This window comes from Oryzias latipes, chromosome 20 (assembly GCF_002234675.1).
Source record: "Oryzias latipes chromosome 20, ASM223467v1".
Classification (NCBI taxonomy): Eukaryota; Metazoa; Chordata; class Actinopteri; order Beloniformes; family Adrianichthyidae; genus Oryzias; species Oryzias latipes.
In genome coordinates this window covers 14,834,117-14,845,923 of record NC_019878.2, presented here as the reverse complement: position 1 = coordinate 14,845,923, position 11,807 = coordinate 14,834,117, and the positions used below count along the sequence as shown (strand labels likewise).

At 44.2% G+C, this 11,807-nt stretch overlaps 1 protein-coding gene across 1 annotated transcript; it reads right to left on the bottom strand.

Annotated features, from left to right (window-relative positions):
• Positions 1 to 1,431: 1,431 nt before the first annotated feature.
• skida1 (SKI/DACH domain containing 1) lies at positions 1,432 to 7,697 on the bottom strand. Its single transcript, XM_023950335.1, has one exon. It carries the CDS (start codon positions 6,161 to 6,163, stop codon positions 3,788 to 3,790), a length of 2,376 nt encoding a protein of 791 aa, XP_023806103.1. The 5' UTR covers positions 6,164 to 7,697; the 3' UTR covers positions 1,432 to 3,787.
• Between the last annotated feature and the right edge of the window lie 4,110 nt (positions 7,698 to 11,807).

The following is an 11,807-nucleotide window of genomic DNA, read 5'->3' as shown; positions in this document are numbered from 1 at the left end:
GTCAGGAATGTGATCCTTACCTATAGCGGTGTGAGAAGGGGCTCATATTCTACAATTGTTTGTTGTTGTTTTTTTTCAGTGTCAGCAGTTAATTGTTGGGTGAAGACTAATCCCCGTTTAGATTAGCAACACTTTCCAAAACCATAAATATCTCATTTTTGACAACAACAAAAAACTTTAGAGGAAACTGCTTTTCTTAGGGTAATTTTTAAGTGTTTTTTATTTTTTATTCTTTGTGGCCACTTTTTCAGCTTGACCCTAAGGACAAATGTTCTTCTTTCAGTAGGTCAGCAGCAGCCCTCCCCCATCCCCACCCCACCGTGCACGCGGCAGGTTACTGAGGCAGAGAGCGGGCTGTGCAACGTGCAGACTCCAGAATGTGTGTGCGTGCGTGTGATTTAAGGGACAGAAACGGGGAGCTTTTTTAAAAAAAATACAATTAATGGAAAATATTTTTGCTTCGTCATTTTTTTCTATTGTGCTGCCATATTTGAAAAATATTCCAGATCGATTTTTTCGTCGACCATTTTAAAATTCCGCATAAACACATTTTGACTGCAGCTCATCTGTGTCTCTTAGATAAATTCAAAGCGTCTCCAACAGCCTGCATGGCTCACCCTTGTTTTCCAAACTTTGCGCACGTGCAAGTAAAGATTTCTGAGTTACTTTTTCTATTTTTATTTTTTTATTAAACCCATAATTGGCTTATTCTTGGGGAAAAAAAGAAGGAGCAAATTTTGTTGATATTCTGTAGAAGTAACAGTCTGTTGGTTCTAAATCCGCGCAGGAATTGACCCCTGAATCGCCAGCAGTCTTTTCTCCCAGTGTGGCCCCTTAAGGCTCCCGCAGCTGCACCGGTCTGCACGGGGGCCAAACAGCTCTGCAAGTCGTGGTTCCCCTTATCAATCATGGAGGTTTGACCTGGATTTTGTGACTCTGAATCTCAGTAACCTGCGAAACATCGCCTCAAACATGCGAGGGCGCAAGGACAGATCAGGTCAAAACTCTTTCGGAGGTGCTGCACGCGCGATTCTTGAACGGTTATGGTGATCGGGAGGCTTTGGGGCTCTCATTGCAGCCACCTGCGAGTTGCGTTTTTTAATCACTTTGTATAAGTATGTGTTTTACAACACAGGCTTGTCTTGCAGCTCCTGTGCAGTGTTGCAGTTGCTGCAAAGGGGCGGTTTATCTTTTCTTGCATGCTTCTGAGCCTTTTCTACACATTTTTCCCAAAACAGGAATTCTTCGTCGAAGAACTGATGAGAGAACAACGGATTTTCTTACAAAATGCAAAGTGATATCTCATTTGCTTTAATCTCTACATCTCAAGCCAAAAAACAACCTGAAGACCCCTTTTAATTTTGTACTTTGCACTGTATGACCCCACACAACTCCCCAAAAATGATCACACGAAACAACACCAAGGGGAAAGATGGTTACACTTATTCCCGTTTAATGAGTGTCCCATTATCAGAAAAGAGAGGGAAAGTGCTTCACAACAAAAATCCACCCTTCAAGTTTCACCTTTGAATGCAACTCTCCAAAGTTCAACATACACATCAATATACAAGAAAAACTGCAGTAAAATTCACAAAAATAAATATTCAGTTTCATATAAACAACCAGTGACTTCAAAATCCATGTCAAAAACCTGACCTCAAGTATTGTTTACAAAAAAAGGGAAATAAATGAATTAATGAGGAGGGCCGGGCAGAGGGGGAGTGGATGGGGGGACAGTGGTGAGGAGCATGAAGCCTCTTAGATGCTGCACCATGCGATTGTTTGCATTGATAGTGTCACTGTCAGAGAACCATTTGTCTTAAGGATGCAAGGGCCTCCCCAGCAGACCACTCTCTCCCTGGTCCGGGCTTTGTGAGCTCCGGGTGAGAATGGGGCTGCTGCACCGGGGAGGCCGAGTCTGGCAGCTTCTGGTTTCTGGCTGTTCCCCCTTCTTCCTATGCAGGGCTGCATTTGCTTTTGACATGCGGATTAAAGGTTGAAAGCTTCGCTCTGGCAACACAGCAACCCCCCCCCCTCCCCCATGTCTCCCTATGCAACCCCCTCCGTTTTACTGCTACCCTGCTTGAAAAGGAGCTTGTGCCACAGCGTCCAGAGGCTGAGAAAAACCCTACATAAGTTCAAGTTTGAGTTCCAGCCTCAAAAATAAGGCTCACGGTGATTTAGGGCTGCAATTACATGAACAACAAGTACCCACACCATAAAAGCAGAGTAAAATGCACTTTTTTTAGCATTTAATTTCCCCCATTCTCTCTTTTTTTTGTTTCTAAACAATCCCAAACCCAATAGTTTCTACAATTCTCTGTGCTTGTGAGGAGGCTGACATCATTCAGGGGCTTTTGAGTTTGTTGTGATCTGGCTCACCATAAGCTGGGGCCTCTCTTTGTGGCTGACAGAAAAGCATGCCAATTAGCAGGGCGCCTCCTGCACTGCCAATGACGTAGGCGCTCAAAATGCCTGAATGTTGTTGCAGCTCCGACCCCTTCATTTAAAGGTATGTACACTGGAGCTGGAGATAAAGACAACATGGAGCAGGTCAGGGCCGCTTTACATTCAGGATGCATTGAACAAATAGGGACATTCCAGAAAACCTGACGGTGGGATGGGATGCTGTAGAGACCAAACAAAAAGTAGCATTTTTTTTAAAGTTGTCAGCAGCTTACAAATGGATGAACCTCAAAATAAAGCAAAACAACAAATAATCGAATGAAATCCATTTGGCTACACAGTCTCATCTTTAAGCTTCCGCCTCAGATACATTTCACATTAAAACCCCTCAAAGCTGAAACAAAACAGTATCAAAGTGCAAAGCATGCGAGCTCTTCTCCTGTGCTTTGTGGTATTGTTTTTGTAAAACCCAAAGTGGTTACGAGGTGTTTCTTTACGCACTTTCCGTGCTGTTTTTGTCCCCCTCCCTCCCCTCACCCTCCCCTCACTCGCAGCAAATCACAGTTCGGGCATAACAGTTTCTGCAATGTATTGAATATTTTACGCGCTCCAAACGCATCCAGGGCACAAACTGAACGTGGTGGAGGAGACAAGGATCCAGAGAGGCACGGATTCCCGCGTTTGATTGTCTGTGTACATAAGGCCTTTGTTGCGTCTGGAGCAGCGTCTTTATGCCCCTAACATGTTAGCAAAACACAGCAGAAAAAAATTAAAATAAAAAAAAATCAGAGCACCATAGGACATGCAAGAAAAATAAATGGATGAAAATATTCTATATAAATAATTATCTGCCTGCCATAGAAAAAAAATCAATTAAAAAATATAGACCATCACGTGGCACAAATTGGGAACTCTTGCTTTTCCCACTTCAAAAAACATTTTTTTTTTCTAAGTCAAACAGAGCCTGCCTATTAAAATGTAGATTTTAAAAAGCTTTTTTTAATAATATTACAATTTAAACCCAAACCTATGAAACTCAAACATAAAATACATTGAGAAGAACCTAAATAAAATGTAAAAAATAAAATAAAATAAAAATAATAATAATAATTGGGAAGCAAAAAAAGGTTGCTTTTTAAATAACATTTTTGAATCCTCAGTCTCGCAGTCTCTTGGGCGTTCAGAAGCTCCGAACAGGATTGTGAGGCTTTCCCTCATCCCACTTCAAAACAAAGCAGAGTGTAAATCCATTCTGAGATTTAAAAATCATTTGTAGAGGAAAGGGAAAATCAGCATTTTGCTCGCACTCTGCGCTCACTTCCGTGTAAGGCAGAGCGCGGGTCGGGGTGCACTCTGGCTTTAGTTTTCTTTCATAAGCACCTCAGTATTTCCTAGTTCTGTGAGCGTGCAGTGGGGGAGGGAGAACCTGGCCGCCTGGCCGCCACCTCCACACGGGGTGGGACGGAGGGGGAGGCCCGGGGCCCCTCAGCGAGTTCAGGGAGTAAGCAGGACACAAATCCCCGTCGCTGCCAACGATCAGCGACGGAGGAGTTGGGAAATTTGCCATCAGGCTGAAAGCAGTTTTTGCGGGTGATACAACAGTGCTGCGTTTGCGTCTGCTCGGTAAATCCTCCGTTGATGTCTCGTCACAGCCCGCGAGACGAGGTGAAGAAGAGGAAGAGGAGGAAGAAGCTGCCCTGTTGGCTCCGAGAAGGTTCTGCTTCGAATGCGTCCTCAAACCTTTGAGTTTCTTGTTCCCCTGCACCGGAGCCCGGCAGCTTTTGTTCTTGAGCTCCCCCTCCTCGAGACAAGGGGAATCCTGCTTACTCCTGCATTCCTGAGGACCGCAGGGGGACCTGGGGGCCACATCAGGGCTTTTCTCAGTGACTTTAATCCCGCTTTTAAAAAAGTCTCCTTGTTTGATGGCGGGACTCTGACCATTCCCCCCCTCTGTCTTATCTCTTTTACATTTGACCACAGTGGTCTGGCTCTGATATTCATATTCGTCACAGTTTTCCTCCACTTTAACTTTCACATTGCAGAGGTTAAAGGGGGGTGTCCCAGCTGTTCTGCCACTGTCCAAATGGGGGGCCACGGTGGATTCATCCAACTCGACCTTAATCTTTTTGTTGGGAGATGGTTCTTTCACGCTGCTGGTTTTGTCGACACATTTTTGGGGCTTATTAGAGTCGGACTGGGTGCTCAGTCCCGGGAGGCACCATGCGGTATGCCCCAGTGCCTTGCGGGAAGAGTGGGAGGCCTTTCGCCGCTCCTGTCCTGCTGAAGACAGGAGCAGGTCATCTGCAGGTTGATTTGGATCCAACTCGCACCTTTCATTTGTGGGTTCTGCCGTAAAGCTGTCCAAAACAGTGCAGGTTAATCCGCAGGTCTGCAGGGGTCTCGTTTCCGGTCTGGTTTCACTACTTTTTAAGGGATTTATTTGTGGATCAGCATGATGAGTCTTGCGCTGCTGCTGCTCCTGTAGCTGCTGGCTGTAGTGAAAGGTGGGCTGCAGGACCAAAGGGGCTTTAACAGAACTCTGATTTTTGGCGAGAGAACCCACCCGAGCGCATCTAAAGCGGATGCTCTGCATAGAAACCCGGCTCGAAACCGAGCTGGAGTCGGACTGAGAAGAGCTGTCATCCTCTGAGCTGACCTCTGAACTTTCTGACGGCGTGTCATCTTCCTCCTCTTCTTCCTCGGAGCTCCCTGAGTTGCTGCTAGTGGAGAAACCGGAGCCAAAGTCCGAGTCCGGGCAGGCCCTGTCAGAGTAGGTGCTGGATTCTGAGTCGCTGCTGTAACTCTCCGGAAAGCTTGACTCGAGATGGTGGTGGTGGTGGTGATGATGATGGTGGTGGTGGTGATGCTGGTGAGGCCGCGAGCCCACGTAGAAATCCGGACTGAGGTGGAACGCGCTGAAGGACGCGGAGGATTTCGGTTGGAAAAGCAGCACGGAGGGAACTTGCGAGTGTCTGCTCCTGCCCCACGAGTGTCTTGCGCCGTCCCTGCCGCCGCCCCCCTCACGCCTCCTCCTCCTTTTGTGGAGCAAGTCGCCGGCAGAGCGATAGAGCTTGGAGTGCGCTATGGCGGACTGAAACACCACCGGCTGCCGGCTCACTGCGCTCCGGAAAAACGCATGCTTTTGGCTCTGATTTACGCGGCTCCCTGACAATTTTTCAGTTTCGTAGTTTTGAAAGTGTTTGTGATTAGACTTCAGTCCCGAACGGTAATCCTTCTCGTGGGCTTTGTGGTAAAATTGAGGTAGTTTAGAGTCGCTAAGGCAAGGAGTCAGCTCTCTCCTCTGGTCGGGTTTGTTGTGAAGCGTGATGGTCTCCGGGACTCCGTGCAAACTGAACCAAACTTTTTCTTTCCACAGTTCGGTGTCCGCACGGATGAGCCCCGTGGACGCATCCTCGTCCTCGGGGGAACACGCAGCTTTTCTTTTGGTAGACTTCAGCACCCGCTCCGTCTTGCAGGAGAAGTACAGAGCCTCCACATCCTCCCGCGATATGAGAGTGCATTTAGCAGCATGGAAGGCGATGGAGTTTATTGCTTTGAGCTTCCGCAGCTCCTCCAGGTCGCAATGGTGCTTTTTCACCTTCAGGTGGTCCATGCGCTTGTGCACCGTGGTCCGAGGGATGTTCTTCAGAAGGTCGGTGAAGACCTGAGACAAAGCAAACATCTGTTTCCCTTGGATGAGCAGGTATCCCAATCTCACTCCTTGCATTTCCTCAAAGCCACACTCCAAGTCTCCCATTATGCATCTATGAAGCCATGTAGTCCCTCTCAGATCAGCCTATAGATGTAACGGTGAATGGTAGGGGCTCTTGAACTCAAGGCATCCTGCTCATACCTTTAATCCATTCACCCCTCTGCTGCTGCTGCTGCGTCATGAAAACGCAAAGTTTGGCATGCAAATTTAAACGGTGCCGTCAGATAATGAGCCGGCAGCATCATCTCCTCGCCTCTCGCCCCGATCCAGCATGGTGGAGGAATGCGACGGGACCGCCGTGATACCTGCCTCCACTGGCTCCACTCCCCTCTCTGTTCGGCAGCAGGACGAGGGGGTAAGTGTACACCACTGCTTCGGCCAGATGGGTAAAATAGCAAAGACGAGGGAGGGAGAGAGGGAGTGAGAGGGTGGGGAGGTGGAGGAGGAGGGAGAAAGACTGGGAGAGATACAGAATCAGAGACAGGGAGAAACAGAATGAAAGCTAAAATGCAGCTGCTTTCTTTGCTGCTGGCGGAGCTGCAAATGAAATGACCAGGGAGGGGAGGTGGGCCAGTGAGGAGACACCTTCATCAATTAATGCTGGCGGAGTCAACGCCCATTGGACGCCGCTGACAGGTGATGCAATAAAAATGGATAATCCATCCCCACCCCCTCTCACACCCCACCATTACAGTACTTTACAATTCAGTACTAAAGGGGGAACGCTGTTGTTTCATTGGAGGGAGCAGAAGAGGAAAAAAAACAGATTTTTTGCTGAATTACAGAAAGAATAAGCATATAGTGAAAACTACTACAGTATATTTGTGTATACTCTCTTTGCTGTTTATTCCAAAAAAGACACGCTGCAAAAATAAACTACATTCTTGTAAACTTCCTTTATTTTATCGTGTGCCTCCTAAAGCGCTTTGCTTTTCTCCAAGCTGCTTTTCCCAACAAATATATTAGATAATGGCCATAATCTTTTGAATTTGTTTTACTTTTTGCATTGATAAGAATATAAGGTGTTTTCAAGAAAAAATAAATAAATTTTGGCATTTGTTTTAAAAACCAAAAACAGTTTTTTTTCTAGTAAACGCGCCCGTGTTTATGCAAAATTAACAACCCGATGACTCTTTTGTAATGGTCATGTGAATTTAGGAGTCATGCTGAGGCAGCAAAATTGTTGTTAAATTGCTGCATATTATCTAGACCTGCTAAAACAAACGGCGAGGGCGGAGGACAGACGCGCTGAAGTCAGGATTGCGCTTCTGTCAATTTCTGATTTGGTCCCCTTAAAGTAAAATATTAGAACATTTGTTCTTTAAATCTTTTGTCTGCATATCCAAGCCGCTTTCCTGAAGAAAATTATGATTAGTTATGGTTAGTGTAATTAGGAGATGATTTGATTTCAGTCAATTTTTGGTGACGAATGCGGATTTGTTGTATTTCTACGCACGTGAACACACGAGATCTTAGTGTTGCAGCACCTTATCCACTCCACGATGCAGGCTTTTTGTGTGTGTGGAGGTGATGCATCTGAAGCCCCCACCCAGCGGGTTTTCCGGGTTATTTATATTTGGATTAATTGTTAAAGCCACAATATTCTGCTCGGATTTACTATTGTGTTTCTCCCCTGAGTAACATCTCCTTCTACTCTTCCTCGCCTTTGCTTACCGTCTTTGTTACTATATCAAACACGAGAATCCCCCGTGGCCCGTTCCTTATCGGCAGCGCTGAGGTCAAACTCAAGACTGGGCATGCTCATTTCCACGTCAAGCCAGCTTGTAATTATTTTCAGATGCGCCCACGTTTTGAATACTAGGTCCCAAACTTTGATGATGCACCGAGCACGATACTGTGCAGGTATAAACGTCGCGCCCGTGTGCGCGCGAGACACGGAGCTAAATCACCGTTGCAGTAGAGGGCGTTTAAAAACTGGCTCTTGTCGAACATCAGAATGCAATAGAATGCCATAAATTATCCAAATATATTTATTTTAAGTGTTTTTTGTTTGTTTGTTTGTTTGGAAAAAAACAACTATAGTTTCCGGCCTTACTAGAAAACAGCTTTTACGCACCAGAAACCTAAAAGTATACGGGCCTGTCACAGCAAAAGCTCTCCTCGTTTGTGCAAACTGTGCGCCTTCTTGCAACTGTTTGCAACTGTGACTGAAAACGGGCTGCAGTGCAGCGCTACCAGCTCGGGAGTCATTTAACCCACATTCCGAAATGCGCACATGCGTCATGTAGGACCTGCACGTGGAGCGAGGGGGGAAATCGCCTTCACGTGCTGACGCCATATGACAGCCAAAACCAAAGAAAGGAGAGGAGTTTGGAGTGTGTGGCCGGGAGGTGGGTGGGGTGGGGGTGGTGGTGGTGGGGGGGGGGGGGCAGCAGCAGATCCCTCTGGGGGATAGCTGCATGTCCTGGAGCCTCTGTGCAGGGATGCAGCACGAAGGAACAGACCCTAAAGGCTCCATTCATCCAATCTCCTGACCGCCGCGTGTCTTTGCTGTCTGGATGACCCGCATTTGTGTGTTCTAACAAAATTTTATTTTTGTTCATTTCCCTCTGATTCTATTCTTTCATTTATTTCTATATAAATTTATTTGTAATATATTCATGCGTTTGGAATCTTAAAATATGATCCATCCTCTTCTGGTTGGTCTGTGGTTGCAGAATTTACAAAAAACAAATATATTTAAAAATATTTGCCTTGTAGCGCGTCAAAAGCGGAATTAAGTTTCAATAGAAGTTGTGAAAGCGCGCCCAGTGCGCGCTCCAACATTTGTGTCAAAAATAGGAAACCATTGCTATAATTGTATAGATTAAAGACAAAAATCAGAGTATCCAAATGAATGTTCAGTTCTTCCTGAGCAGGGAGCTCCTTCAGCTCACCAAATGGCACAGAGGGGCATTTACCCCCCTCTTCCTCCGCCTCTATGCGTCTGGATTCCGGCCTGGACCGGTGAGGAGGAAATGAGAGCGAGTGGCCGACAGAGAGACGTCAAGAGCGGTGTGGATTTCTCAAGAGCCCGCAGAGGGTTGGTGTGATCGGGGAAAGATCTCCAGATTGTAGCCCTGATGAAGTTGGTCCTGAATACATCTGAGGGAGCCCAACGCACGCGCGGGTATCTGGTATATCTGCAGAACTGAAGATCAACTGTTGGGATTTCAAATGAACAAAAAACAAACAGACAGAATGCATCAATGAAAAGGACGACATTTCTGAATAATCTGAGTGTTAAAACTGTATTATTAACCTGAATTATGTAAATAAATGGAAAGAAAAAAATCTGATAAAAAGTACATAAGAAATGAACGCGTAGTGTTGAGTATTTCTGCTTCTGTCTAGTTGGAATCGACGGAACTTGGAATAAATCACGAACTGCACCAATGTTTCATGATTATGAATGAATGGAAGTGACTTTAAATTAACAGGTTTCCAAGAGCTTGCGGTGCAGATTATGCGAATCTGGTGTTTTAGATGATCTGTGTTCAGCCATCACCATCAGACCAAACGCGCTGCTGCTTCTCCTGCAGCTCCAAGTCATTTGTTTTGCATCGAGTTTTATGAAGACACTTGGTCAAGGAGGCGCGGGCACTTGTAGGAGCACAGGCTCTTTATGACACAAACCCACTGCCCCATGCCAAAACAATGAATTCCTCTCCACCCCCCACTACCACGGGAGAATGCGGTTTTACATGCAATCTGAGCCTGAAGTATGTGCGGACAGTGGTGGGGGAGGGCTCTCTTCACCTTTCACCCCACTGTGTTGGAAGTGTTTGTATTTTTGCCTCGGCCTCTGCGCTCTGAAGAAGAGAGCATGATTAAGCTCCACACCAAGGGGTCTGGATGAGCTGTAATCAGGAAAACGATGACTGTTTGTTGTGTGCAACTTTTTTTTTTTTACTCAGCAGCACTCCAGCAGCTCTGATTAAGAGCAGGTTTTTTTGTGTTTCCCAATATTTTTCCCCCCAACATGTCTATAGTTCTTTAAAAAAATATATGACATAGGTGAATCACAGCCCTTTCCAGACAGAACCCTTGCCTACAAAAGCTAACTATAAAGTCCTTTACAGCCCATAATTACTTCTTAAATTAATATCAGGCTCAGTCAAATTTAATGAGGCATAAGGTCACAAAAGATGAAAAACATGAGGCAGAACTTGCTGCCATATTCAAACTCCTGCAGCGCACAAAGTTTATGAATTCATAGATGTATGCAGGGGCTTTGGAGTTGTTTTTTTATGTTAATATCTTCCCTGTTAATCTTCCAAAGTAAAACTGATGAGATCTGTTTCAATTGTTTGAAAATAAAAGTTCTATTAGTGCTCATTTGTTAAGGTTTATGAGCTCAGTCTGTGAAAACATTCCTGTCAGACTGCAGTGGGGTTTTGCTTTGCTTGGACACACCACACACACACAAACACACACATTTGTATGCGCACAAGCATAAAAATTCTCTCCTTATCTTATTTTAGAAAATGGAACAAGATGAAGAACTTTGGCAGAATTCAAATACAATAAGCAAGAATTGCCTGCTGGTGGCATAGAAATCTCCTATTTTGAGGAAATGTAGATATTTTGGTTTTTTGTGTGCTTTTGTTCTTTATTTATACACAGCCATGTTTCTACGAGAAACTTCTGTTGTATTGTGAATCCACCGAACACTTAAACATACACAACAAAAGAGATATTTTCTTGTTGCAACATTTGAAAAAAAGTGGGAAATTCAACACTAAATACTTAAATATGGTGTAATAAGTTCCCTATTTAGTTCCTAGGTTTTCATAGAGTTTGCATGCTGCAACGCTGTAAGTTTTAATATGGTTTTTAAATTAATTCTTGACTTAGTCTTTTCATCTCTTTTGATTTGAAATAAAAAAAAAAGGTTGAGCAGAATATTTGTGCAATAGTAGATTGGTCAATTGACAATTGGTAACTGTTGTCTCACTTATTTTTATGCAAAACGTATAATCAAAACTGAGAAATTATACATATTCTTCACTTCATCTACAGAGCAGAGATCACTTTTAAAACGCTTGGGTTCTCACTTCAACCCAATCGTTTGGTTAATTATGTTAAGGTATATTTTTGGGGTTATTTTTTAGAGCAACACAAGTTTTTTGGTTCATAGTGGTTTCATTTCAACCCATATTTTGTTTTTTCCCCTGAGTTTTTATTTTTCCTGAATTAAAACAAACCAGCAAAAAGTTAGTTCCTTAATTGAGTTTGGTTAAAAACTACCCAATTTGTGTTGTTTTCAACTGTGGAGATTTAGTTTTTGTCAACATGATTTTTTTAATTTTTTTTTTATTACCTCACATGAGATTTACTGTGTGGACTTCATTTTTTCGATTAAACTGTCAAATTGTCTGCTCTTAAATTATATTTTATTTATCATTTTGATGAGACTTTATGTTGTACATAAATGTTTGAACAAAGCAATTTAATGGATGGGGGTGGGGGGGGGGGGGGGGGTCATCACCTTAATGTCCAGAGCCTGGCCTGTATCTCAAATATCTGTCAAATTTCAGACTAATCTTTTTTTTGTAAATCTTATATATATTTAGTTTTGTCTGGACTCGACAAGAGTACACCCTAAATCAAAGAGATTTTCCATTGTTGAAAGCTTCTTTAACAACCTCATGAGCATTTTGACATGATTCACACATACTCTGACTTA

Excerpts from the sequence above, each read along its gene's own strand:
- skida1 (XM_023950335.1), bottom strand. The coding sequence starts at position 6,163 with ATGGGAGACTTGGAGTGTGGCTTTGAGGAAATGCAAGGAGTGAGATTG.